General features: G+C 39.1%; 1 protein-coding gene and 1 long non-coding RNA gene across 4 annotated transcripts in view; one reads left to right on the top strand and one right to left on the bottom strand.

Moving 5' to 3' along the window:
• Nucleotides 1–13,498, top strand: part of LOC140604938 (uncharacterized) — a 35,870-nt gene extending 22,372 nt beyond the window's left edge. The window contains exon 3 of the long non-coding RNA XR_012007739.1: nucleotides 12,516–13,498. This is a non-coding gene — a long non-coding RNA (uncharacterized lncRNA). The remainder of the gene's footprint in view (nucleotides 1–12,515) is intronic.
• The window catches only part of FNTA (farnesyltransferase, CAAX box, subunit alpha), a 28,911-nt gene extending 14,956 nt beyond the window's left edge, over nucleotides 1–13,955 (bottom strand). For 2 of the 3 annotated variants that reach the window (XM_072776689.1, XM_072776690.1), the window contains exons 1-3: nucleotides 13,716–13,954; nucleotides 11,489–11,574; nucleotides 868–982 (exon numbers count right to left, since the gene is read on the bottom strand). In XM_072776689.1, the coding sequence (XP_072632790.1) occupies nucleotides 868–982; nucleotides 11,489–11,574; nucleotides 13,716–13,918 (404 nt within the window). In that variant the 5' untranslated portion in view covers nucleotides 13,919–13,954. Of the gene's footprint in view, nucleotides 1–867; nucleotides 983–11,488; nucleotides 11,575–13,715 lie in introns of all 3 variants that reach the window. The other variant, XM_072776691.1, reaches the window with a different exon arrangement.
• Between the last annotated feature and the right edge of the window lie 12,154 nt (nucleotides 13,956–26,109).

Raw genomic sequence — 26,109 nt, 5'->3', positions numbered from 1 at the left:
AAATGAAAAGACAAAGAAATGAAAATAGGAAAAAACAATAAAAAAGGTACCACGTGCAACTAAAAAAAAAAAAGCATTCCAGAAAGAAAAAACACAGGAAAGAGAAACAAAATTATTGAAAAAACATTAAAAAATTCTCTGGACCTACTTAAAGGTTTAAATGAAATAACAGGAATCTTCTCAAGAGAAGCTAAAGGAAACAGAAAATGAGGTTTAAAATTCTGAAGGAAAATGATTTCTAATAGAATTCTACTAAGAAAATTGAGAAGAAACTAAAGACACTTTTCAATATATAAAATCTCACAAATGATTTCCCACATATCCTTGTATAATTTCTCTTCTACTCAAGGATGTGGTCAATAAAACAAGAGAATAAATGAAGAAAGAGAAAGAGGTAGGGTCTGGAGACAGGGGATCAAACGCATGAAAGGGCTGGAGACTAGATGTGCAGTGCTGACACTGGTGAAAAAGAAAAAAAAGGAGCTGAAGGATTACCTGTTGTGTTCAGTAGTAACGACACATTTTACACATATCAGAGAGCCTGGGAGACAATTACTTAGTGGCACAAAGAAAACGAAATGAAACAAAAAAAAGGCAATCTGTTAAAAGGAATGTACTCTGAAATACTATAAAATAGGGGTCATCATATTTAATATGCAGGTTAACTTAAGGAAAAACAGCTAAGATTTCTTATCTCTGGGGAGTGGGACCCTGGTAGTGAGAAGGAAGGGGGCAGAGAATGCCATTTTTTATTCAGTCTCTGACTTTAAAACTCATAGTGTGAATTATTATGATGATAACAAAGTTAAGGAAAAAAAGAGCCATCTGAACTAAAACATAAGACATTTAATGATGACTGGTACTTACCACACTGTGTAATTGGCTGCATTTAACTCAATAGCATCTCTGGTTAGTTTAAAAGCTCGTTCACTTCTTTCATCACGCTGCAGAACAGCCCGGAAATAATCATAAACATCTCTAACTGGGGACAGAGCATACAACTGCATTAGAACTATCTTTCTTATTTAAACTTAGTACTATAATACAAAATGCTGTTACATTTTATAAGGAAAGATATTCAATTTATATCACAACAATAAGCAAACGAAAGTCAAATGACTATATGAATGCCAGAGAATGCTTTAGTTTAAAAGGCACAACATATGTGTGACTATACTTCTCGTTCATGTGTACATACAGAGCCTAATAACCAAATTCCTAATCTCTGAAAGACGTTATGCATTGAAGTAAAATTAAAAGTACATCTATCCACTATTGAAGTAAAATTAAAGTACATTTATCCACTACCTGGTTTTCTCACATTTTATTTTGATCAGTTTTATAACTGAAAAAGCAATGTACACAATCATAGAAAATTCAAACAGTAAAAGGTTCATACTAAATTTTCTTTCAACTAAATTCCCAGTCCTCTTCCAAAGAAGCAGCCACTATCAATTGATTCTACTGTATCCTTCCAAGTATATTTTCTAAATCCACCCTCCCATTTTTTACATGAATGAGATCATACTGGGGGGCTTGGCTGTCTTAGTCAGTAAAGCACGCAACTCTTGATCTTGGGGGTCTAAGTTCAACCCTCACGCTGCGTACAGAGATTACTTAAAAATAAAATCTTTACAAAAATAAAAAAACAAATGAGATCACATCACACTCTACATTCTGGGCCTTGCCTTTTCATTCACACATTATTAAAGGTAGTGCAAAACTTACATACTCATTGACTCAGTAATTCCAGTTTCAGGAATACAAATATACTCCCATGTGTACCTAAAGCATCCAAGGTAATTTACTGGAGTATTTGGTTATATAAGAAAATTTTAAAAGGCTAGTCTGATGGTAATGGGTTAATTAGAACTTAACTAACAATAGTGTCACTAAAGTTGGTTTACAACCCCCCCCCCCCCCTGCTAAATGTGACTGGCTTAAAAAAAAAAAAGGAAATGAAAATTGGAAATAAATGATAAAGAATAAGCTAAGTCTATTATGGCACACCCATACAATGACATACTACCCAGTTATTAGTAATGAAGATGCTCTGGTACATACAGATACAGAATTATTGTTAAGATTGTTAAGTGAAAAAAGGTGTAGAACAGCATGCTATTAATCTAGTTAAAAATATATGCTTATTTATGAATACACTGAGGAACGGAGATGAGAAGACATAATTTTCAACTGTATTCCCTGTTATAAAGTTTACATATTTTTCCAGTAGCTGCAGAGCATTTCACTGTATGGTACTCAAATTTTATCTAATTCATCTCTTATAAATGAATGTTTCATTCTTTTGCTGTCCTGAGTATCACTGTATGGTTTTGTGCACCTGTGCATTTCAGCATATCCATAAGATAAATTCTTATGAGTAGAATTGCTGCATCAAAGTGATGTGCACTGGTGATGCTGACAGATATTGCCAGATTAAGATCTCAAAAAAGAGCTGATCAATATATATATTCCCTCCAAGAATGTATGAATAACTTATTTTTTCCACATCCTCACTGACATACATCAAAATTTCTCAACTTTGCCAATCTCTTAACTGAAGAAACTTAGACTTTGGCAAATATTAACCTGTATTCCCAGTTTCCACAAGACAAACAGGCTCAGAGAGATCAACAAGTTCACAATGGATCACTGTCCCTTGCAGAGAGAAGTTAGACCCAAGGGTAGCCCCGGTGGCGCAGCAGTTTAGCGCCGCCTACAGCCTGGGGTGTGATCCTGGGGACCCTGGATCGAGTCCCACATCAGGCTCCCTGCATGGAGCCTGCTTCTCCCTCTGCCTGTGCCTCTGCCCCCACCCCCTCTCTCTGTCTCTATGAATAAATTAAAAAAAAAAAAAAAAAGAAGTTAGACCCAAATCTAAGGGTGGGTGACTGGCTGAGTCAGTAGAGCGTGCGATTTTCGATGTTGGGTTTGAGCCCCAACTTGGGTATACAAATTGCTTAAAATCTAAAACAAAAAAAAAAAAAAGAGGTTAAACCCAAATCTAGCCTGACATCAAAGTCCATGCCACTAATCACTACCATGAACTAGTAAATATTGCAGCTGAAATGCCCTCGTAACACAGTACAGATTAAGGCAGAGAACAGCTTATGGTCCAAGACAGACTTATGAAAAAAAAATGTGTTAAACACCCCTAAACACTCTTTTTCCACAATTAAAAATGTATGTGGATATGCTATGCTATTTTTCTTATAAAATACAATTTTCCAACTACTGATAGTTTAAAAACCTTTAACAAGTATTTATGGAAGGGGATCCCTGGATGGCTCAGCAGTTTAGTGCCTGCCTTTGGCCCAGGGTGTGGTCCTGGAGTCCCAGGATTGAGTCCCACATCGGGCTCCCTGCATGGAGCCTGCCTCTCTCTCTGCCTGTCTCTGCCTATCTCTGTCTCTCATGAATAAATTTTAAAAGAAAAAAAAATATTTGTGGAAACAACATCAAAATATCCATGTTTGCCTAACCACTCTGGTACTACTGGCAATGTGGATTTTCAATTTTGTTTTATAAAAATCGCTGCCTTAAACTTCCAGTGAGGGCACCTGGCCTTTGGGTCAGGTCATGATCCTGCATTGGGCCCCTGCAGAGATCCTACTTCTCCCTCTGCCTATGTCTCTGTCTCTCATGAATAATAAATAAATAGAATCCTTAAAAAAAAAAAGCTTCCACTGACTTTTCATTAAATTTTTTTAAAAATTACATATATAATACATAAGTATTTATGTGCACATATTGTTTCCTTAGAACCCTAAAAGTGAAGTTATCAGAGAACATGAACAATTATAGCTCTTTACAAATTCTGAGACATTATGTTTAAAAAAATTGAATTTAAATCATATCAGAATAAAATTTAGAAACAACATAAATGGCAAATAACTATGAAATATGCAGTCGCTAAGAACTAAGCTCCTAAGTTATAACACAAAGTTATAACAAAATTCTTAGAACACATTCTCTCTGCAATGTATATATATTTTATATACATATATCTACATATATAAAACATACACATATGAAAAAACGTACACATATGTACATAAACATAGCATGAAACCAACTCTGTGGAAACATTTGCGGATGAGTGGAAGGCTATATACCAAATATTAGTAGTGGTTCTCTTTTTTTAAAAAAAACTGGTAACTTTTACTGTCCCATCAAGAACTTTTTAAGTTTTAACTTAAATTCTAGTATACTTAACATACTGTGTTATGTTAGTTTCAGGTGTACAACATAGTGATTAACATTTCTATACATTCCCTGGTGCACATCATGCCAAGAACACTTCTTAATCAAAGCCGCCTTATTTTACCAATTCCCCACCAACACCCCCTCTGGCGACCCATCGGTTTTGTTCTGTATAATTAAGAATCAATTTCCTGGTTTGCCGCTTTTTTTTTCCCTTTGCTCAGTTTTGTTTCTTAAATTCCACATGAGTGAAATCATATGGTATTTGTCTTTCTCTAACTTATTTATTATTTTTTTAAAGATTTTATTTATTTATTCATGAGAGACAGAGTGAGAAAGGCAGAGACACAGGCAGAGGGAGTAGCAGGCTCCATGCAGGGAGCCTGATGTGGGACTTGATCCTGGGACTCCAGGATCACACCCTGGGCCAACGGCAGGCGGCTCAACCGCTGAGCCACCTAGGCATCCTGACTTACTTTAGTATTATACTCTCTAGCTTCATCCATGTTGTTACAAATGGCAAATTTCATTATTTTTTATGGCTCAGTAATATTCCATTGAGTATATACCACATCTTCTTGATCCATTCATCAGTCAATGGGACCGTGGACTGCTTCCATATTTTGACTATTGTAGATAATGCTGCTATAAACACTGGGGGGCCTATATCCCTTTGATTAGTATTTTTGTATTCCTTGGACAAATACTTAGTAGTTCAAGTGCTGGATCACACGGTAGTACTATTTTTAACTTTTTGAGGAACCTCTATGCTATTTTCCAGAGTAGCTGCACCAGTTTACGTTCCCACCAATGGTGCAAGAGGGTTCCCCCTTGCTCCACATCCTCACCAACACTTGTTTCTTGTGCTGTTGATTTTAGTCATTCTGACAGGTGTGAGGTTCTATCTCATTATACTTCGGTTTGCACTTCCCTGATGATAAGTGATGCTGAGCATCTTCTCATGTATCTGTTGGCCATCTGTCGTCTTTGGAAAAATGTCTATTCATGTCTTCTGCCTATTTTTTAATTGGATTATTCCAGTTTTTGGTTAAGTTCTTCATGTATTTTGGATACTAACCCTTTATCGGATATGTCATTTGCAAATATCTTCTTCCATTCCATAGGTTGCCTTTTAATTTTATTGACTGTTTCCTTCACTGTGCAGCAGCTTTTATTTCCCTGGCCTCAGGAAACATATCTAGAAAGAACTTGCTAGGGTCAATGTCAGAGAAGTTATTGCCTGTGTTCTCTTCTAGGATTTTTATGGTTTCAGGTCTCACATTCAGGTCTTTAATCCATTTTGAATTTATTTTTGTGAAGGGTGTAAGACAGTAGTCCTGTTTTCCCAACATCATTTGTTGAGAGACTGTCTTTTTCCCATTGGGTATTCTTTCCTATTTTACTGAAGATTAACTGTCCATATAATTGTGGATTTATTTCTGGGTTTGTATTCTGTTCCATTGATTTATATGCGTATTTTTTCCCAGTACCATACTATTTTGTCCTTTTCTTTTTAGAGAGAACGTGTACGTGCATGCACATGAGACCTGTGGTGGGGAGGGCATAGGGAGAGGGAGAATCTTTAAGCAGGCTCCATTTCACGACCCTGAGATAATTACCCCAGCTGAAATCAAGAGTCAGACACTTAACCAACTGAGCCAACCTAGGTGCCCTAGTAACATACTATTTTGATTACTACAGTTTTTAATATAACTTGAAGTCCAGAATTATGATGCCTCCAAGCTTTGCTTTTCTTTTTCAAGACTGCTTTGGCTATTCAGGGTTTTTTGTGATTCCATACAAGTTTTAGGATTGTTTTAGCTCTGTGAAAAATGCTGTTGGTATTTTTTTTTATAAATATCTTTTCTGGGACACCTGGATGGCTCAGTGGTTGAGCATCTGCCTTTGGCTCAGGGCATGGTCCCGGAGTCCCAGGATCGAGTCCCACATCGGGCTCCTTGCATGGAGCCTGCTCTCCCTCTGCCTACATCTCTGCCTCTCTCTCTCTGCCTCTCTCATGAATAAATACATAAAATTGTTTTAAAAAATATATATCTTTTCTTTTTATTTTTAAAGATTTTATTTATTTTATTCATGAGACATATACACATAAATATCTTTTCTTTTTATTTTTAAAGATTTTATTTATTTTATTCATGAGACATATACACATGAGACATATGACACATGTGTCATGAGACACACACACAGAGAGAGAGAGAGAGAGGCAGAGACACAGGCAGAAGGAGAAGCAGGCTCCACGCAGGGTGCCCAACATGGAACTCGATCCTGGGTCTTCAGGATCATGCCCTAGGCCAAAGGCAGCACTAAACTGCTGAGCCACCCGGGCTGTCTGCTGTTGGTATTTTGATAGGGATTGTATTAAATGTGTAGATTACCTTGGGTAGTATAGATATTTTAACAATATTTGTTCTTCCAATCCATGAGCAGGGAATGTCTTTCCATTTCTTTGTCATCTTCAATTTCTTTCATCAGTGTTTGTTTGTATGTGTGTCTGTGCATGGTTTTCTTTGAGAGACAGCAAGCTTGGAGGGGTGGGGAGGGGGGAGAGAGGAGGAGAAAGTTTTTTTTTAAGATTTTATTTATTCATGAGAGACAGAGAAAGAGAGAGAGAGAGGGAGGGGGGCAGAGATGCAGGCAGAGGGAGAAACAGGCTCCATGTGCAGGGGGACGTGGGACTCGATCCTCGGTCTCCAGGATCAGGCAGGCCCTGGGCTGAAGGCAGCGCTGAGCCACCCGAGCTGCCCTAAAGATTTTATTTATTCATGAGAGACACAGAGAGAAACAGAGAGGCAGAGACCTAGGCAGTTTATCAGTTCTAGCAGTTTTTTGGTGGTCTTTCAGGTTTTCTATACATAGTAATATATAGTATCATGTTATCTGCAAATGGTGAAAGTTTTACTTCTTCTTTACTGATTTGAATGCTTTTTATTTCATTTTCTTGTCCGATTACTGGGACTAGGACTTCCATACTATGTTGAATAAAAGCTGTGGGAGTGGACATCCCCATTTTGTTCTTGACTATAAAAGAAAAGCTCTCCATTTTCCCCCCATTGGCGATAGTATTAGCTATGGATTTTTCATATATGGCCTTTATTTACTGAGATAAGCTCCTTCTAAACCTACTTTGTTGAGGATAACGGTGGTTATTTCTTGATGATGAGAATCTTCTTTTGATTTTAACCTCAAAATTTTTTATGATGTATTACTTCAAAAAAGTATTTTTAATTAAAAATATATATTCCATGCAAACATTGTAAACAATACAAAAGAACATGAAGTTTCCATTCACTCCAATGCTACTTCTTAATGCACTGGATTTCTATCAAAGGTAATGGCTGTTACCAGGCATTTTTCTAAGCGCGCGCGCACACACACACACACACACACACACACACAGGGTTTTATTTTTTGCCTTGTAAGTCATATTTTGTTCTAAAGTTTATTTCTCTCTCTTTTTTTTTTTAAGATTTTATTTATTCATGAGAGACACAGAGAGGAGAGAGGCAGAGACACAGGCAGAGGGAGAGGCAGGCTCCATGCAGGGAGCCCGATGTGGGACTCGATCCCTGGACTCCCATATCATGCCCTGGGCCGAAGTCTGACGCTCAACTGCTGAGCCACCCAGGGATCCCCTAAAGTTTATTTCGAATATTTCCTTGGTAAGAAATACGAAATGAAATGGAAATGAAACAAAGTTTTACTAGGATCTATGACTTTTAATACTTCGACGTATTTATAAGTTTATGGTGGCAATCATACAGGAGAGATTAGAAAGATTACTTCTGTTTCATTATAAATAAAGCTCCAGGGATGCCTGGGTGGCTCAGTAGTTGAGCGCCTGCCTTTGGCCCAGGGCATGATCCTGGAGTCCTGGGATAGAGTCCCACACATCAGGCTCCCTGCATGGAGCCTGCTTCTCCCTCTGCCTATGTCTCTGCCTCTGTGTGTCATGAATAAATAAAATCTTAAAAAAAAAAAAAAAAAAAAAAACCTCCAGAGAAACAGTTTTTCTACAACAAATCTAGAAAGTACTGAGCACCAATTTCTGAAGTGAGCCTGCGGCAGATATTAGGAATACCACAACACGAGATGGAATATATGTTCATTTACGAATGGTACTGCGTCTGGATGAAAAAGACATCAGAGCAATAAGATGGATGTGGGGAACGTATTAAAAGGTGTTGATGGGAGTATCTTGAAAAGTCCTGGCCAGCCATTTTAACTTTTCTGTTTCATCAGGAAGTCACCAAGATTTAATATTGTACTCCTTAAAAAATTTTTATCCAGAAAGAGTAATTTATTTTTTGCGAATAGTAAAGGTCAGCAATTGAAAATAGCAGGCACTGTTTATTTTTAACATTTTTCTTTATTCTTTATTAAGTAATCTCTTTGCCCAACATGGGGGCTCGAACTCATGACTCTGAAATCAAGAGTCGCGTGCTCCACTGATTGAGCCAGCCAGGTGCCCCTGTTGTTTATTTTTAATGAAATTGGTTTATTTTTCAAACAGCTTTTCATTTTGGCATTTTCCTCCTCAATGACATGTTCTTCCATGCCAAAATATACTTATCTACATCACTCTTTTTCCACTATTCCACATTAAGAACATGGCATATTTATGTGAATGGTTTTTTTGCAGAATAGAATTCTTCAAGTGTGAATAAAATACTCAGCTTCACAGCTATATATGTCAAGCTGACATGCTCATAAATGAATCTGGGGTTATAGAAGTAGAATTTTATAATTATTAAATTTTTTTTCCGTAGTTTTCAGTATTAAAATATTATTTTAGGGATGCCTGGGTGGCTCAGTGGTTGAGCATCTACCTCCAGCCCAGGGTGTGTTCCCAGAGTTCCAGGATCGAGTCCCACATCAGGCTACCCTGGAGGAACGTGCTTCTCTCTCTGTGTCTCTGCCCCTTTTTCTCTCTGTGTCTCTCATGAATAAATAAAATCTTTAAAAAATAAATAAATATTCTTTTAACTGAAAATTACACATTTGATATACTGTGATACTCAAAGTTTCTAAAACTTATGGGCCCTTTTCACTCAACTTGTTTCTGAGATCTGTCCACGTTATAAAAGATCTAGATCTTCTTAATGGTTACCTAATATTTAATTGTATCATAATGATACATTTTATTTTTCCATTTTCCAAAACATAGATATGTAAGTGGCTTCCAACATTTTGCTTTTTCAAAAATGCTGCAAATTATAATAGTTAACACATATAGTGCTTACTCTGAGCCAGACACTGTTCTTTATTTTATGTATATGATTTGCTCACTCTATAACGTACTGGCCCTTAAATGACATTGGTTTGAACTGCACATCTTCACTTATGGGCAGCTTTTTTTGATAAATATAGTACAGTATTGTATTTTCTCTTATAAATTTTTTTTTAAGATTTTATTTATTTATCCTCGAGAGACCGAAAGAAAGAGAGAGAGGCAGAGACACAGGCAGAAAGAGAAGCAGGCTCAATGCAGGAAGCCCATTGCAGGACTCAATCCAGGAACTCCAGGATCACACTCTGGGCCAAAGGCAGACTATCAACTGCTGAGCCACCCAGGCATCCCGTTATAAATATTTTTTAACTAAACTCTATCTCCATGTGAGCCTTAAACTCATGACCCCAAGATCAAGAGTCACATGCTCTACTGACTGAACCAACCAGGTGCCCCTCATGATTTTCTTAAAAAGATTTCCTTTTTCTCTAGCATAGCTTATTGTAAGAATATAGTAATATAATACATTTAACATACCAAATATGTTAATTGACTATGTTATTACAGTAAGACTTCCAGCAAGAGTAGGCTATTACATTTTTTGTTTTTTTTTTTAAGATTTTATTTATTTATTCATGAGAATGAATGTACATGTCTTCTGATATCATATGCCAGAGTGTACCCAGACTGTATCACTGGAAGCAGTATTTCAAGGTTATAAGATAGGAGCATTTTCCAGTTTTAACAGATAAACCAAACCCCAAAATGGCTAAACATGAAAATTACCATCTGAAATGTACTGATCTGTTCATATGTCCCAATACCTGATATCATAAGATAGCTTTAATTTTTTTCATTTAATGTATGGTTAGGAAATAACATAACATTCAATAACATGAATAACATGCTCATATTCAAATACACAGAAAACTACTACAAAACCGATGTGATTAATCCATCTTTTCATATAGGTATAAGATGTCCTTTTTATCAAATATTAAAGTTCCCATCTATCCTGATCTATTTTTAGATTAATCTATTTATTTCTGCACCAGTTCCACATATTATTTTTAGTAGTACATTTTTATATTTAAGTCAAACCTTCACATCATCATTCTTCCTTTTCAAACATTTCTTGACATTACTTCATAATCAGAAAAATACAATAAATGCTTTTTTGTAAAAAAGGAATAATCCTGGATGACAAAGCCTTAACTGAAATGTGCACATAACACACACAGAGAGGTGGTCTGAGGATTATGGGGCCACCACAACCAATTTAAATCAGAATATATATGCACACACATAAAAGTACAAAACTAGGGCAGCTTGGGTGGCTCAGAGGTTTGGCGCTGCCTTCAGCCTGGGGCATGATCCTGGACACCCGAGATCAAGTCCCGCCTTGGGCTCCCTGCATGGAACCTGCTTCTCCTTCTGCCTGTGTCTCAGCCTCTGTGTGTCTCTCATGAATAAATAAAATCTTTTTTTTTAAAAAAAGTACAAAACTAGCATTCCATTTTATTCATCCACCCTTTCTTAGAAGAAACAATTAACATTTGCATGACCTTCAATTTACAATGCATTTTCATTCACATTCATTATGAAAGAATGATACTTTGTCAAAGAAAATAATCCACTCATTTTAATATCAGTAAATGTATTCTGACTGAGCCTAACACTTCATTGCTGAAATATATTTCAAAATACACAAGTTTCAGGAAAGTTTATTCTACATAAAACAGCAACTCATTTATGTTGTGTCTTGTGTGCAGATCAAACAGTAAATGAAAAGCACAATCACAGTAACTATTACATAATATAATGTAGCATTCATTACTTAAAATATGTCCATTCTTTGGACAAAATAAAAGTTTTAACCATGAAAATGAATTATAAAAAAGAAGAGTATTAACTTAAGTCACTTAGATCTTTATTAGACAAAAATCTGTCATCTATGTAACCATATAATTGTCCATTTCAAGTCTGCTACTAAGCTTGACTTATAGACCTTTATCTAATAAAAAATAAACTTACATTTTTCACTATAAATGATCTGGACCACTGGATTGGGGCCATCATTCTGCGGCACTGGATCTATATCAGCCCATTCTGCTCTGTCCCTGAAATATATACATTTTTTTCAGTGAACGTATTCAAACATAAGAAAATGAATTCTGGTGTTTTTAAAAATAGCAACAACTACACTTCCATTAAAATTAGTACCTTATAAATATTTTAGTGTAATCATGGATGGATTCTTCATGACCAGGTTTTGCCATTTTGCTTTAACATAAGGTTTTTTAAAGGAACATAAGAATAAACTGAATGATCTGCCCACTAAAAGTTAATAAATCAGTAATTCTCAAATTTAAAGTTTCTATGTAAGTGGAAAAACATGTTATGCAGTAAGTACACAACAGTTTAAATTAGGAAACAATTGGTCTAATAAGACTTTTTGAAGTTAGCATTGTAAAAAAATTTGAGTAGCAATTAGCTAGGAACTGACATTTTAAAATCAAAGCAAGAACTATTAATTTACTATACTGAGAGGTGGTCCAGGTGGTCTTTACAGAGCAGGCTCTGGAATCTGATAACTGGGTTAAAATGTAGGCTCTACCACTTACCAGCTCTGTGACCTCAGGAAAGTTACTTAATCTCTCTGGGCCTCAGTTTCTTCATTTATAAAGTGGAGATGATATTACTAACCAACCTTAGAAGGCTGGAGGATTAAGTGAGGTAATATGTCAAGTACTTAAATGTGTGTAATAGTAAGCACAAAGATAGTAAATATGTTACATATATACCAATATATTAGTATATAACCAACATATGAAACATACAATATTACCGTATGCTTAAATGTGTATGCTATGTCATAAATACAGCATATAATAAATGCATATAGTAAGCAGTCAATGAATAGTACTCATCATCAATGCTAAAATAACTATAGTGGCACCAACAGGTGCTTATAGACATTTCTTTGCAAACTGCCCAGTATGACCAAATTTACTTTAACCACTCTTTTATTTAAATTCTTTTCCTTTCACCCATCTTTTAGTTCTCTATACCGATCAACTACTGACAGCAAAGAGTCTGTGGCATCCAGACAATCCTGAAGTTGTGGCCGCTGTACCAGAGGAAACAGGAGGGAAAAAATTCCTGAGGTGTGTGATCTAGAGCCTGGGGGTGTAGCAGAAGAAAGGTGAGGCTGTCATTCAGTCAGTGAAAAATCAGACGCGGCCAAGGGAAGCAGCTGAGTATTTTACCGCTCAGAGAAGAGGTGTGAGGATTATGGGGCCACCACAGCCAAATTATGTGCGTACAACTACTCCAACAAAAAAATCTGGAGTGACTTTCACTCATTCATAAAGTCAAGGCAAATAAGCTATCTAATGGTTTTACCTAGAACTACAATAAGGATAAATAAAAGAAAAATAAGATAAAAGGACTTCTCAATTGTCTTGCAAGTTTAATTGGAGGTAAGGAACCGGCATTACCAGAGAGCAAAGGACTTAAAGAGGTGGGACTGGGGAGAAGACGCAAGAAAGTTACAGAGTACCCAACACTGCCTACTATATATACACCGCTCGTATTAGACTCCAGGTGACGTAGGGATGTATTACGGAGTGGAAGGACAAATACTTTCTCCGTCTCACAGCTTAAAGTCGGTGCCTGCCTGACGGCCGGCGCCGAAATACTTAAAGAAAATGTCCCAGTCCTTAAAGACCTTGTACTAGCTCTCTCCGCTCTGGCAGAACCAAGCACGGGAAGCCCTTACACCTTGTCCTTCAAGTGAGCCAATGTGGACCTCATTTGTATTTAAATCATTATTTCCTGCCAGGTTACTAAACAGCACCCAAGCCCTTCGGTATTCAGACTGTATCAGGCACGGCGCTGAGGGAGCGAGAAAGCGGGAGATTTGTTAAATTCCTGAATCCCATCTAAGCAGCCTGAGACATGCAGCCCCGTGCGCTGCCGGCTCTGCCCCGTCCGGTGTCCGGCCTCCCTCCGCCGCTCGCCGACCGCGGTGCCCCGGGAACAGCAACCCGTCAGCGAGGGCGCTAGGGCCGCGCGGGCCTGACCCCGCCGAGGGCCCAGCCCCGGACCCCGCCGAGCGCCCCCCCTCCCCGACCCCGCCCGCCCCGGCGAGAACTTCGGCCGACTTGCGGGGGCCAGAGGAGCCGGGCCGGAACCGCCGGCCGGAGCACCCGCCTCCGAGGGAAGGGCCTCGGAGCCGCGGCCCTGCTGTGGGCGTTACCTGTATAGGACATAGGTGGGCGAGTCCAGGCTCAGGAACCCGTCGTCCATGGGGGACGCCACCGCTTCTCCCAGTTCTGCCGCCATGGCTTCCTCTTGCTGCTGCGGCTGGAGCGGCGGAGGGTGCGGCTGGGGCGGCGGTGGCTCCGGCTGTGCGGACTCGCTGCCCTGCGCAGCCTCTCCCACCCCCTCCGTGGCCGCCATCTCGCCTCGGCCCGCAGCGGAGGTGGTGGCGGCCCCGCCCCTCGCGACCGCGCCCCTCCCCCCCGCGGCGGCCCACTTCCGGTGTTCTCGCTTCCGGCCATAGAGACGCGGAGCAGAGAGGCCGGGCGGCGCGGTGGAGGCCTAGGTTCGCGCCTGGCTGAGCGAGCGGGACTCCGGACTTCCCGCGTGTCAGTCATCCCCCGTGTGGGCCCGTATGGGTTTGTGAGGTCCCCTCGCTGGGGTGATGGTTCTTGTCCTTCACACAGAGGGCCGTCGGAGCGGTGGGTGAGGGCAGGCAGCCCTCCGCGCAGACCCACCTGCCCTGTTCGCTCCGTCCGGGGAGCTGGCCTCCACTGCCGCCTGTTGACCCTTCGTGTTTCCTGTGCACATTTTTCTTTTGGATGATGAGTTCATGCCGCAGAGTTTAAGTAATACAGAGGTTTGTCTTCCGAAATTAAAATCCTAACAAGTACTGTGTGTATGGTATGGAAAAGGCAAACCTTCACTTAGCCGCTAGGGACCGGTGTGTGGCTTGTCCCCAGCAGTGTGGACGCCAAGTGTACATCTCGTGAGGGCAACGGGCCCGCCACCCTGCGCGGGTAGGGACCCGGGACCTGTACTCCAAATACTCTGCCTTGGTACACTGGTTAGTTTTGAGCTGTAGGCGGTTGAAAAACAGCAACTGGAGGAAGGTGCTTTATCTGAGCTCCCTTTATCCGCCTAAGACGGATCCTCCAGAAGAGACTCCTCATAACTCATCCCTGGGGCTTCTACAGAAGCGGAGACCACAGCCAGACAGATGTTGCTCAACTGTCCTGTCTCCCAAAGATATTTTTTAAAAATATTTATTTATTTATTTATTTATTTATTTATTTATTTATTTATTTATTTATTTATTTATTCATTCATTCATTCATTCATTCATGAGCAACAGAGAGAGAGAGGCAGAGACACAGACCGAGGGAGAAGCAGGCTCCATGCAGGGAGCCCGACGTGGGACTCGATCCCGGGACTCCAGGATCATGCCCTGGGCTGAAGGCGGCGCTGAGCCACCCGGGCTGCCCTAAAGATTTTATTTATTCATGAGAGACACAGAGAGAAACAGAGAGGCAGAGACCTAGGCAGAGGGAGAAGCAGGCTCCTTGCGGGAAGCCCGATGTGGGACTCGATTCCAGGACCCCGGGATCACACCCTGAACCAAAGGCAGATGCTCAACCCCTGAGACCCCCAGGTGTCCCTCGCATCTACTCTTCTAAGGGCTCCTTCATCTTACCTAAAATTCATTCTCTGGAGAGGCCTACATTCCCACTTCTCTCTCCCTGTTAAGATGGTATTTAAGCGTGGATTCTAAGCAACCTCAGTGAATGACTAACTTTTCCTGAGTATCTTCCTTGTATATGTGAGTCATATGTGTTAAAAAAAACTCTGTTTTTCCTCTTATTAATCTTTTATTGCTAGAGTCACAGCCAAGAACTCAGAAGGGTAGAGGGAAAGTTATTTTTCACCATCTATAACAGTTAGGAAGGCTTTTCTGGGGGCTATTTGTTTTTATTATTTTTAGAGTGCAAGTGCAGAGATGGGAGGCAGGGAGGGTCAGAGAGAGAGGGAGAGCTGCCACAGGGCTTAAGCCTTTCACATGTGTTGTTACCACCAATATGGTTACTCATTTATACCATTTTGTGTTTTCTGTTAATGTTTTCCTCTTCTTTCTGTGCTCCTTTTCAGCCCTGACTGAATTTGTCTGTTCCTTTTTCTCTACTGGTTTGAAAGTTATACAGTCATTTCTATTGATTTATTAATGAACATATTCAAACTTTTTTTAAGGGGGGGGCGGGAAGGGAGGGGCAGAGGGAGAAGGAGAGAATCTTAAGCAGGCTCCATGCCCAGCACAAGCCCCATGTGGGGCTGAATCTCACAGTCCTGAGATCATGACTTGAGCCAAAATCAAAAGTATGATGCTTAACTGACTGAGCTACCCAGGCACCCCTCTGGGGGCTGTTTGAGCAAAGACCTAAAGGAGGAAAATGCATGCCATGTAGAGCAGATAGTAAGTGCATACTTAGTGTGTTCTTGTTTCAGCAAAGGATGCCAATATCACTAAAGTCCTGCAAATGAGGTGAATTGGTACGTGATAAGGTTAAGGAAAAACCAAGGGGTCATGGTAAGAATTTGAGATGTATGTGTGTGTGTATGGTAAAATAGTCAGCAAATTTATCTTTTTAATAATTAAGTGTACTGTTCAGTGGTACTAAGTACATTCATATTGTTGTGCAACCATCACCACCATCCAACTCCAGAATTTTTCATCTTCCCAAACTGAAACCCTGTACCCATTAAATAACTCATTCTCTCTATTAAAAAGAAAACCACAAGGGTGCCTGACTGGCTCAGTAAATAAGTATGTGACTCTTGATCTTGGGGTTGTGAGTTTGAACCCTACACTAGGTATAGAGACCGCTTTAAAATAAATTCTTTGGGCAGCCTGGGTGGCTCAGCTGTTTAGCGCTGCCTTCAGCCCAGGGCGTGATCCTGGAGACCCAGGATCGAGTACCACATTGGGCTCCCTGTATGGGGCCTGCTTTTCCCTCTGCCTGTGTCTTTGCCTCTCTCTCTCTCTCTGTCTCTTATGAATAAATAAATAAAATCTTTTTAAAATAAATAAATAATTTAATTAAAGAAAAAGAAAACCACAGGCCTCAAATGGAACCAGTTATGTAAAGAACCCCATTGTCAGCAGAACAAGACTTAATACCTAACCTAACTGCAGTCTTAGCCTCTCTGCACCCAACCCAATTCCTGCCAGTAATGTAACTTTGACTAGTCAATATAGAATTTACTGGTCAGGACAAGGAAATTCACTGACAGACCCGCTCTGTTCCCCTCAGGAGGGCGACCATGCCTAACACAATGGATTCTTTGCTAATTTCCTCTTTTATGCTCCTCCTCTACCTTTATTTTTTTTAACTCTTAATATTTTATTTGATATATGTATAAATTGCAAAATGATTCTCACACGAGTTTAGTTAATATCTGTTACCACATATAGCTACAAATTATTTTCCTTTTCTACAGCTTGATCGAGTTCCCCTTTACTTGGTAGATGGGATGCTGCCTAATTCATGACTCAATTAATAAAGCCGATTATATTTTTAAAATTTACTTGAAGATTTGTCATTGAGCAACTTTTCCCCTTAGCCTCTGGTAACCGGATTCTACTTTCTGTCTCTATGAATTTGACTACTCTAGGTACCTTATAGAAGTAGAATCAGACATGTTTGTCCTGTAATTGGCTTATTTTGCTTCACATGACATCCAGGCTCATCCATGTTGTAGCATGTGTCAGAATACTCTTTCTAAAGGCTGAATAATATTCCGTTGTATGTATATATCACATTTTGTTATCCATCTGCTAATGAACATTTGGGTTATTTCCACCTTTTGGCTGTTGTTGATCATCAAATCTCTGTAAAGAGTCCCTGCTTTTACTTCTTTTGGGTATTTACCCAGAAGTGGGATTGCTTGATCATATGGCAATTCAGTGTTTAATTGTTTGAGTAACTTTCTCCATGCCCCCCAGAGATTCTAATTTGACTGGTTTAGAGTGAGGCCTTGGCAACAGGATATTTTAAGAGCTCCCCCGTGTAATTCTCACATGCAGCCCGGGTTGAGAACCTGCTGTAGTCAGTCCACTGGTGCAGCCTCTGCTTTGTCATCAAGTCTCCTGAGGATATTAAGGTGCTACAGGCTTAAGGCAGGGTTGATTAGCAACCAGTGTGGTCATGTTAAATATGTAAATCAAGCAATCAAAAAATGTTTAAATATATTACTTTTAAAAATATAAATAAATCACAAATATATATATAAATAAATCACAATGTGTGTATAAATAAAACTACTTACCAAGTGATACAAATTGTAGAGCAAATTGTCCATCAATTTTTAACAGCTTTATTGATGTAAATTTTAAATATCACAAAATTTACATCTTTCATGAGTATAATTCGTCATCAATTAATTTTTTATTTTTAGGAATTACTGATAGGAGTTTTTCATTGATATAGCAGTTATTAATTACATGCTACTAATTTGATTGCACTCTTCCAGAGATTTCCGCAGATGTTTGATAGTTATTAGGTGCCTAGGGATTGTGTTAAATGCCTGAGATTTCAACTCCCCACAGTGTTCTCTAGGCCTCACCATTTTCTTCCTTGGCTACAATCAGAAAGATGATACCCTCAGGACATTGATTGCACTCCCAGATCTAGTATCTGAGCTAGAGAGAAGGGGAGGAAGGTGGAAGAAGGCATAAGAAGCGTCAAGGAGATGATGACTGGTTAATCCTGGTTGCCAGAAGTTGGAGCCTGTATTTGTCTTTTGGCTGCTTTGCCCCACCACCAAGAAAGGACCACTTGTGGCTGCACCCAGCCTACTCAAGAGATGATCATATGAGACAGAAAGGAAATGATTAAGTGGAGCCCAGTTATTAAGTGAGCCACAGCAACAAGTCTGTGGAATCATGTCCTGAAAGTGCTGAAAGAAAACATCTGCTAAAATAGCATTTATTTTCAGTATAAATAGTCTTCAAGAAGGCAAAATAACATTTTCAAAAACACTAAATGGTTTGATGCTAGCACACTCTGAAAAGAAGAATCTTCTAAAGCATGTACTTTAGGCAGAGGGAAAATATTCCCAGATGGAAAAATCAGAGATGCAGGAAGGAAAGAAGAGCAAAGAAAACGTAAGTATTTGGGTAAACCTAAATGCTAATTGGTGATATAAAACCATAGTATTAATGTCTTGTGCAGTTTACAAATGTTTAGGATTAAAATGTATGCAAGTAGTAGCATAAAAGTTGGTTAAGGGGTCAGTAGACTCTCTTAAAGTCTTCAAGTTTCCCTGGGGGAGGATTTGCTTCCTGCATCTTTTTCCATCTGACAATTTGTCAGTTTGTCAAATTAAAAAGCAAACAAGTGGAGCACCTGGGTGGCTTAGTCGGTTAAGCCTCTGACTCTTACTTTTGGCTCAGGTTGTGATCTTATGGGTCATGGGATGGAGTCCCATATTGGATCAGTGAGGAGCCCATTTGAGAGTCTCTCCCTTGACCCCTCCTCTGACAGATGCTCTCATGTGCTCTCTCTCAAATAAATATTTATTTAAAAAAATTTTTTTTAACATTTATTTGAGAGAGAGAGCACACCAGTGGGGAGAGAGGCAGAGGGAGAGGGAGAAGAGGTTTCCTGCTGATCAGAGAGCCCGATGCAGGGCTTGATCCCAGGACCCTGGGATCATGACCTGAGCCAAAGGCAGATGCTTAACTGACTGAGCCACCCAGGTGCTCCATCAAATAAATATTTTTTTTAATATTAAAAAGAGCAAACAAGCAAATCACGACCTCATTGACACATTGATTGGGATTGTAATAAATCTATAGAACAACTGTGGGATAATGACAACTGTATTAAATCTCCAGTCCTTGAACATGATATGTCTTGGTTTATTTAGGTTTTTAGATCTCTCATGAAGTTCTATTGCTTCTTTGTAAGTTTTATTTTTTCTCTGTACTTTGTTGGATTTAGAGTTGTCTTTTCTGGGGGATCTCTGGGTGGCTCAGCGGTTTGGTGCCTGCCTTTGGCCCAGAGTGTAACCCTGGAGTCCCAGGATCGAGTCCACCATCAGGCTCCCTGCATGGAGTCTGCTTCTCCCTCTGCCTGTGTCTCTGCCTCTCTCTGTGTGTCTCTCATGAATAAATAAATAAAATCTTAACAAAAAAATAGAGTTGTCTTTTCTGTTTCTGGTATACAGAAGTAAAATTAACTTCTATATCTAGTTACTTTGCTTATTAAGTCTAAGACTTCAGCTGAAGCAATTAAGAGTGTGATATTGGCACAGAAATAGATGAATAAAGTAATGAACACAGTAGGGGACTCACAATCATATATATATATTATATATATATATATAGATACTTGAGATGTAACAATCGTTCATTGCAAGGAGTAAAGAAAAGAGATTGTTCTGAATCATGGTGCTAGGACAATTAAGCATCTATATAGAAAAAAACCCATGTATCCTCACCTCACACTATATCGACTTCAATGTGAAATGCAAAAGATAAAGGTCTTAGATGACAAACAGGAGGAAATCTTCAGGCTTTAGGGTCAGGATAAATTTCTTAATATATAACATTATAATAATACAAGAAAAATAATAAATCTGATTATGTTGAAATTAAGAACTTCCTCTTCATCAAAATATACCATTAAGAGAATAGAAGAAATCACAGAGGACTTAAATCTAAGTCCTCTTAGGTATTGGATTCCCATAAATAAAAATACAAATAATATTTTTTTTTCTAAATACAAATAATCTTAAATAGAACATTGATTTGAAGAGATTCTGCACAAAAGAGGAAACCAAAATGGCAAATAAACATAATATGGTGATCAGCCCCGGTGGCGCAGCAGTTTAGCGCCGCCTACAGCCCGGGGGTGATCCTGGAGACCCGGGATCAAGTCCCACATCAGGCTCCCTGCATGGAGCCTGCTCCTCCCTCTGCCTGTGTCTCTGCCTCTCTCTCTCTAGTTGTGTCTCTATGAATAAATAAATAAAATCTTTAAAAAAAAATTTTTTATATACCACTACCCGCCCACTAGACTGGTAAGAATGAAAAAACTCAACAATTCCAAATTACTCTAATTTGGAAAATAGTTTGGTATTATATAGAGAAGTTGAAGATACATATTCTTATGACCTAGTAATTCTACTTAGGTACATACCTCAAAGAAATGTGTATCTCATTCATCAGAACACATGAACAATGTTAGCAATAACATTGTCTATAATAGCCACAAACTGAAAACAACCAAAATGCTCCGCAAGAATACAATGTGTATTGTTGTAACTATGTCTTTCTAGAAAATTACATAAAACTATGTTGCATTAAACACAATTTTCTGGGAGTGCCTGCCTGGCTCAGTCAGGAAACCATGAGACTCTTGGTCTGGGAGTCATGAATGAGTTCAAGCCCCACATTGGATGTAGAGTTTACACAAAAGAAAAAAAAAGTAGAAACCAATTTTCTGTGACTAAGGAAAGCTGTAATTCATCTTTATATAAGGGCTTTGTGAAATTTTGTAAGAAGAAAGACAACTTCAGTTTTATCAAGGCAGCTTGCTTCTATCTTCAACGCTAGGGAAGCAACTATCACAATATATTGGTGAATATAATGTGTAGCCTGCTTTCCTCCATAGAAAAAGATAGTTTTTAATGACTGCATGATATTCCTTTTAGATACTGTATGCAGTACTCAATCATTTATCCATTGTTGGATATTTAGCATTTATAATTTTTCACTTTTGTATTTCATTTAATAACTATCATATTAATAAACATCATCTAATAAGCATTCATTTTATGACCATTGTGGACCAGTTTTACTGTTCTCAACAGCAGTGAAATCAACAACAACAAAAAACCCTCTGCTCTATGGAACTTTCACTCTAGTGAGGGAGATAAAGAAAATAAACATGTATAATTAATAGAATATAATGACAAATGTTAATGAGACTAGGCAGGAAAGAGAGGTAGAAAGTGTAGATATAAGTGGGTTACTGCTGATGTTGATAGGGAAGCCTTTGTTTTGTAAGTGATATTTGAATACAGATTTGAGGGTGATAAAAGAGTGCATCAGTATCTGCATGGAAGACCATTCCTAGCAAAAATCCAAAGATATGGAGGAAAGTGTTCATGATCTCAGAGGCCATTGTGCACATAGTGGAGTGATTCAAGAGTAGGATACTGATTCAAGAGTAGGTGATGAGGTCAGAGAGTTAAGGCAGAGCAGATAACATAGGGCCTTATATAATTTTGACTTTTACTCTCCAGTGAGATGGGAAGTTATTGAAGGATTTTGAGTAGTGGAGTGACATAACTTATGCTTTTATAGGTCACTGTCTTCTGTGTTGAGAATGGATGGTCTTTCATCCATTAAAAATACAGTAGCATAGAAAGGCAAAGGAAAAGCAGGGAATGCCAGAGACAAGGCTACTGCAGTAATCCAGGAAAGCAGTGACTTAGATGAGGGTGGGAATAGTGAAAGTGGTGAGATAGAGCCCCACATGCTAGAATAGAGCCTGGTATCTGGCTCCCTGTTCAATGGGGAGTCTGCTTCTCCCTCACTCCTTGCCCCTACCCCCACTCATGCTCTCTCTAATAAATAAAATCTTTAAAAAAATCTGTCGGAGTGGAGTAAAAATATACAAACACTGATAATGGCAGATTTTTACTGGAAGCTACCACAAGTAGCCTCTAAAGACAGCCCCTAATGACCCAAACTGGTGTTCAGGCCTTTGTATAATCCCCTCCCCTTGAATGTGGGCTGGGCCTTGTGACTAGCTTCTTATGAGTAATTATGACAAAAGGATGGGATGGATGTTCCATCAGATTACAAGACTGTAACTTCAAACACATTTACCTCTTTCCCCACACTTTATATCTCTGGCCAATAGCAAGCAAGACCTAAAACTTGCTAACAGTATATGCGTAAACTGGAAAGCAGATTGTCTCCCAGTCCAGCTTTGAGATAACTACAGCCCCAGCAGTTACCTGGAATTCAGCCTGGTGAGAGACCTTGGCCAGAAGCACCCACTAAACTGTGCCTGCTGCATTCCTGAACCACAGAAACTGTCAGATAATAAATGTCTGTTGTTTTATGCAACCAACTTTAATTAATTTGAGTTACTTTGTTAGGTAGCAATTGATTACTATATAGAAAAAATGCAAGGGGGAATGCCTGGGTGGCTCAGCAGTTGAGCATCTGCCTTTGGCTCAGGTCGTGATCCCAGGGTCCTGGGATGGAGTCCCGTATTGGGCTCCCTGCAGGGAGCCTGCTTCTCCCTCTGCCTATGTCTCTGCTCCTTTTTCTATGTCTCTCATGAGTAAATCAATAACATTTAAAAAAAAAAGAAAAAATGCAAAGCAGAGAAAAGTGAAACAACTTCTTTAAACAAAAGAAAATACCCCTTGAATATTTCATGAAAAAATGGCAGCAAGGTAGATTTCTTCAGATATACAAAAGCTGAAAGCATTCATTATCAGTAGCCTTTCAGTACAAGAAAGGTTGATAGACATCTGTCAAGAAGGCATCAAGGGAGATAAAATGGAATAAAAAATACTCAATTTTTCCAGAAGAAGCCAGAAAAAGAAATGGAACAAAGAACAGACAGAATGAATAGAAGACAAATACAAGAAGGTAGATTTAAACCTAATCATATAAATAGTCACATTAAATGTAAATGGCTTAAATACACAAAAGGCAGAGATTGTCAGACTAGATATAAAAGGAAGACTCAGGAGTGCCTGGGTGGTTCAGTTGGTTCAGTGTCTGACTCTTGATTTTGGCTTAGGTCATAAACTCAGGGTTGTGAGACCGAGCCCTGCCTCAGGCTCTGCACTCAGCATGAGTCAGCTTGAGATTTCTCCCCATTTGTATGCTTTCTAAAATAAATAAACAAATCTTTTTTTTTTTTAAACAAAGACCTAACTATATGCTTTCTAGAAGAAACTACCTTTTTTAAAGATTTTATTTATTTGACAGAGAGAGGGGAGCACAAACAGGGGAAGCAGTAGAGAGAGAAGGAGAGAGGGAGCTGAAGGCTCTCCACTGAGCAGGGAGCCCGAAACGGGGCTTGACCTCAAGACTTTAAAATCATGACCTGAGCTGAAGTCAGACACCCAACTGACTGACCCACCCTGACACCCTACAAGAAACTACTTTATTTTTTTTAAAGATTTTATTTATTTATTAATGAGAGACAGAGACAGAGACAGAGAGAGACACAGAGACCAGACAGAGGGAGAAGCAGGCTCCATGCAGGGAGCCTGATGTGGGACTCGATCCTGGGTCTAAAGTATCAGGCCCTGGGCTGAAGGAGGCACTAAACCTCTGAGCCACCAGGGCTGCACAGAAACTACTTTAAATATGAAGTCACAAGTGAGTTAGAAGTAGAAAAGTAAAAAAAGTACAAAAAATAAAAAGATATAACATTTGGAGCACCTGGCTGGCTCAGTTGGTAAAGCATGTTTCACTTGATCTTGAGGTTGTGAGCTCAAGCCCCATGTTGGGCATAGAGTTTACTCAAACATGTTTTTAAAAAGATAAACGATATTAAAACTAATTAAGAGAAAGTTGGAATGTCTATAATAACAAAATAAGCCTGAGATTACAGGAAATTAGTAGAAATGAAGAGGTTCATTTCATAATGAACAAATGGGTTGGTTAATTCAAAAAGACAACAATCCAAAGTATTTATTTTACTAACAGCTTCAAAATAAAGCAAAAACTGATAGAACTATAAACAGAAATAGACATATCCATAATTATAGTGGGATTTCAACACTTTTATCTCAAAAACTCATACAAAAGTAAGAAGAAAAATCAGTAATGCTATAGAAGACTTAACACTCTCAACTAGCTTTATCTAATCAACATTTCTAGAACACTCCACCTAACAGCAGAATATACATTCTTTTCAAGCACACACAGAAAACTTACCAAGACAGACATTCTTTTTTTTTTTTTTAATATTTGACTTTTCTTTTTTTTTGAAGATTTTATTTACTTTTTTTCGAGAGAGAGACAGACAGAGACACAGGCAGAGGGAGAAGCAGGCTCCATGCAGGGAGCCTGATGGACTTGATCCCAGGACTCCAGGATCACGACCTGAGCCAAAGGCAGACGCTCAACCACTGAGCCACCCAGACATCCCAACAAGACAGACACTCTAGGTCATAAAACAAGTCCCAATAAATTAAAAAAGATTCTTGTCATGCAAACCATGTTCTCTAACCATGATGGAATTAAGTTAGAAATCACTAACAGAAAGATTCTTGGAGGGATGCCAGGGTAGCTCAGCGCTGAGCATCTGCCTTCAGCTCATGATCCCAGTCTGGTGTCCTGGGATCGAGTCCTGCATCGGGTTCCCTGTGGAGAGCCTACTTCTCCCTCTGCCTGTGTCTCAGCCTCTCTCTCTCTGTGTCTCTCATGAATACATAAAATCTTTTTTTTATTTTTTATTTTTTTTATTTTTATGATAGTCACAGAGAGAGAGAGAGAGAGAGGCAGAGACACAGGCAGAGGGAGAAGCAGGCTCCATGCACCGGGAGCCCGACGTGGGATTCGATCCCGGGTCTCCAGGATCGCGCCCTGGGCCAAAGGCAGGCGCCAAACCGCTGCGCCACCCAGGGATCCCAATAAATAAAATCTAAAAAGATTCTCGGAAAACCCTAAAATGTTTGGAAACTAAATAACACATTTTTAAATAACCCATGGGTCAAAGCTGAAATCAAAATGAAAATCAGAAAATATTCTGAACTGGATGAAAAGTGAAATCATGTATATAAAAATCTGTAGGATGCAGCTAAAGTACTAGTGAGAAAGAAAATTTTTTTAAAAGATTTTTATTTATTCATGAGATAGAGAGAGGCAGAGACACAGGCAGAGGGAGAAGCAGGCTCCACGCAGGGAGCCTGACGTGGGACTCAATCCCGGAGAAAGAAATTTTTAACATTAAAGGGCTATATTGGGAAATGAGAAAAGTTTCAAACCAATAACCTCAGCTTCTACCTTGGGAAATTAGACAAAAGAGCAAATGAAAAATCAAAGTAAGTTGAAGAAAGGAAATAAAGATCAGAACAGAAACCAATGAAATAAAAGCCAAAGAAAAGAAAAAAAGAGAGAAAATTAAGTAGGATGGAAATTGGTGCCACTGTATCTCTATGTGTTAGCATGGAACAACTGAAAGTCAATATTTTAAAGCAATATCCTTTGTAATGGCATAAAAAATTAGGAAATATGTAGGATAAATCTGACGAAAGGTACCAAAGACCTGTACATTGAAAACTAGAAAATATTGATGAAAGAAATGAAAGACCTAAATAAGTGGATCAAAAACTTTATATAAAGATGTCAATTCTCCCAAACTGATCTATAGATTCAATGCAATGCCAGTCAAAATGCCACCAGGCTTTGTTTTGTAGAAATTAATGAGCTGATTCTAAAATTCATATGGCAGGTAATGCAAAGGACCTAAATAGTCAAAACAACTTTGTAAAAGAAAAAAGGTGGAGGGACACCTGGGTTGCTCAGTGTTTGAGCATCTGCTTTCAGCTCACGGTGTGCTTCTAGAGTCCTA

The sequence above is a fragment of the Canis lupus genome, chromosome 15, assembly GCF_048164855.1.
Source record: "Canis lupus baileyi chromosome 15, mCanLup2.hap1, whole genome shotgun sequence".
In the NCBI taxonomy this organism is placed as follows: Eukaryota; Metazoa; Chordata; class Mammalia; order Carnivora; family Canidae; genus Canis; species Canis lupus.
This window is presented reverse-complemented; position numbering and strand designations above follow the sequence as displayed.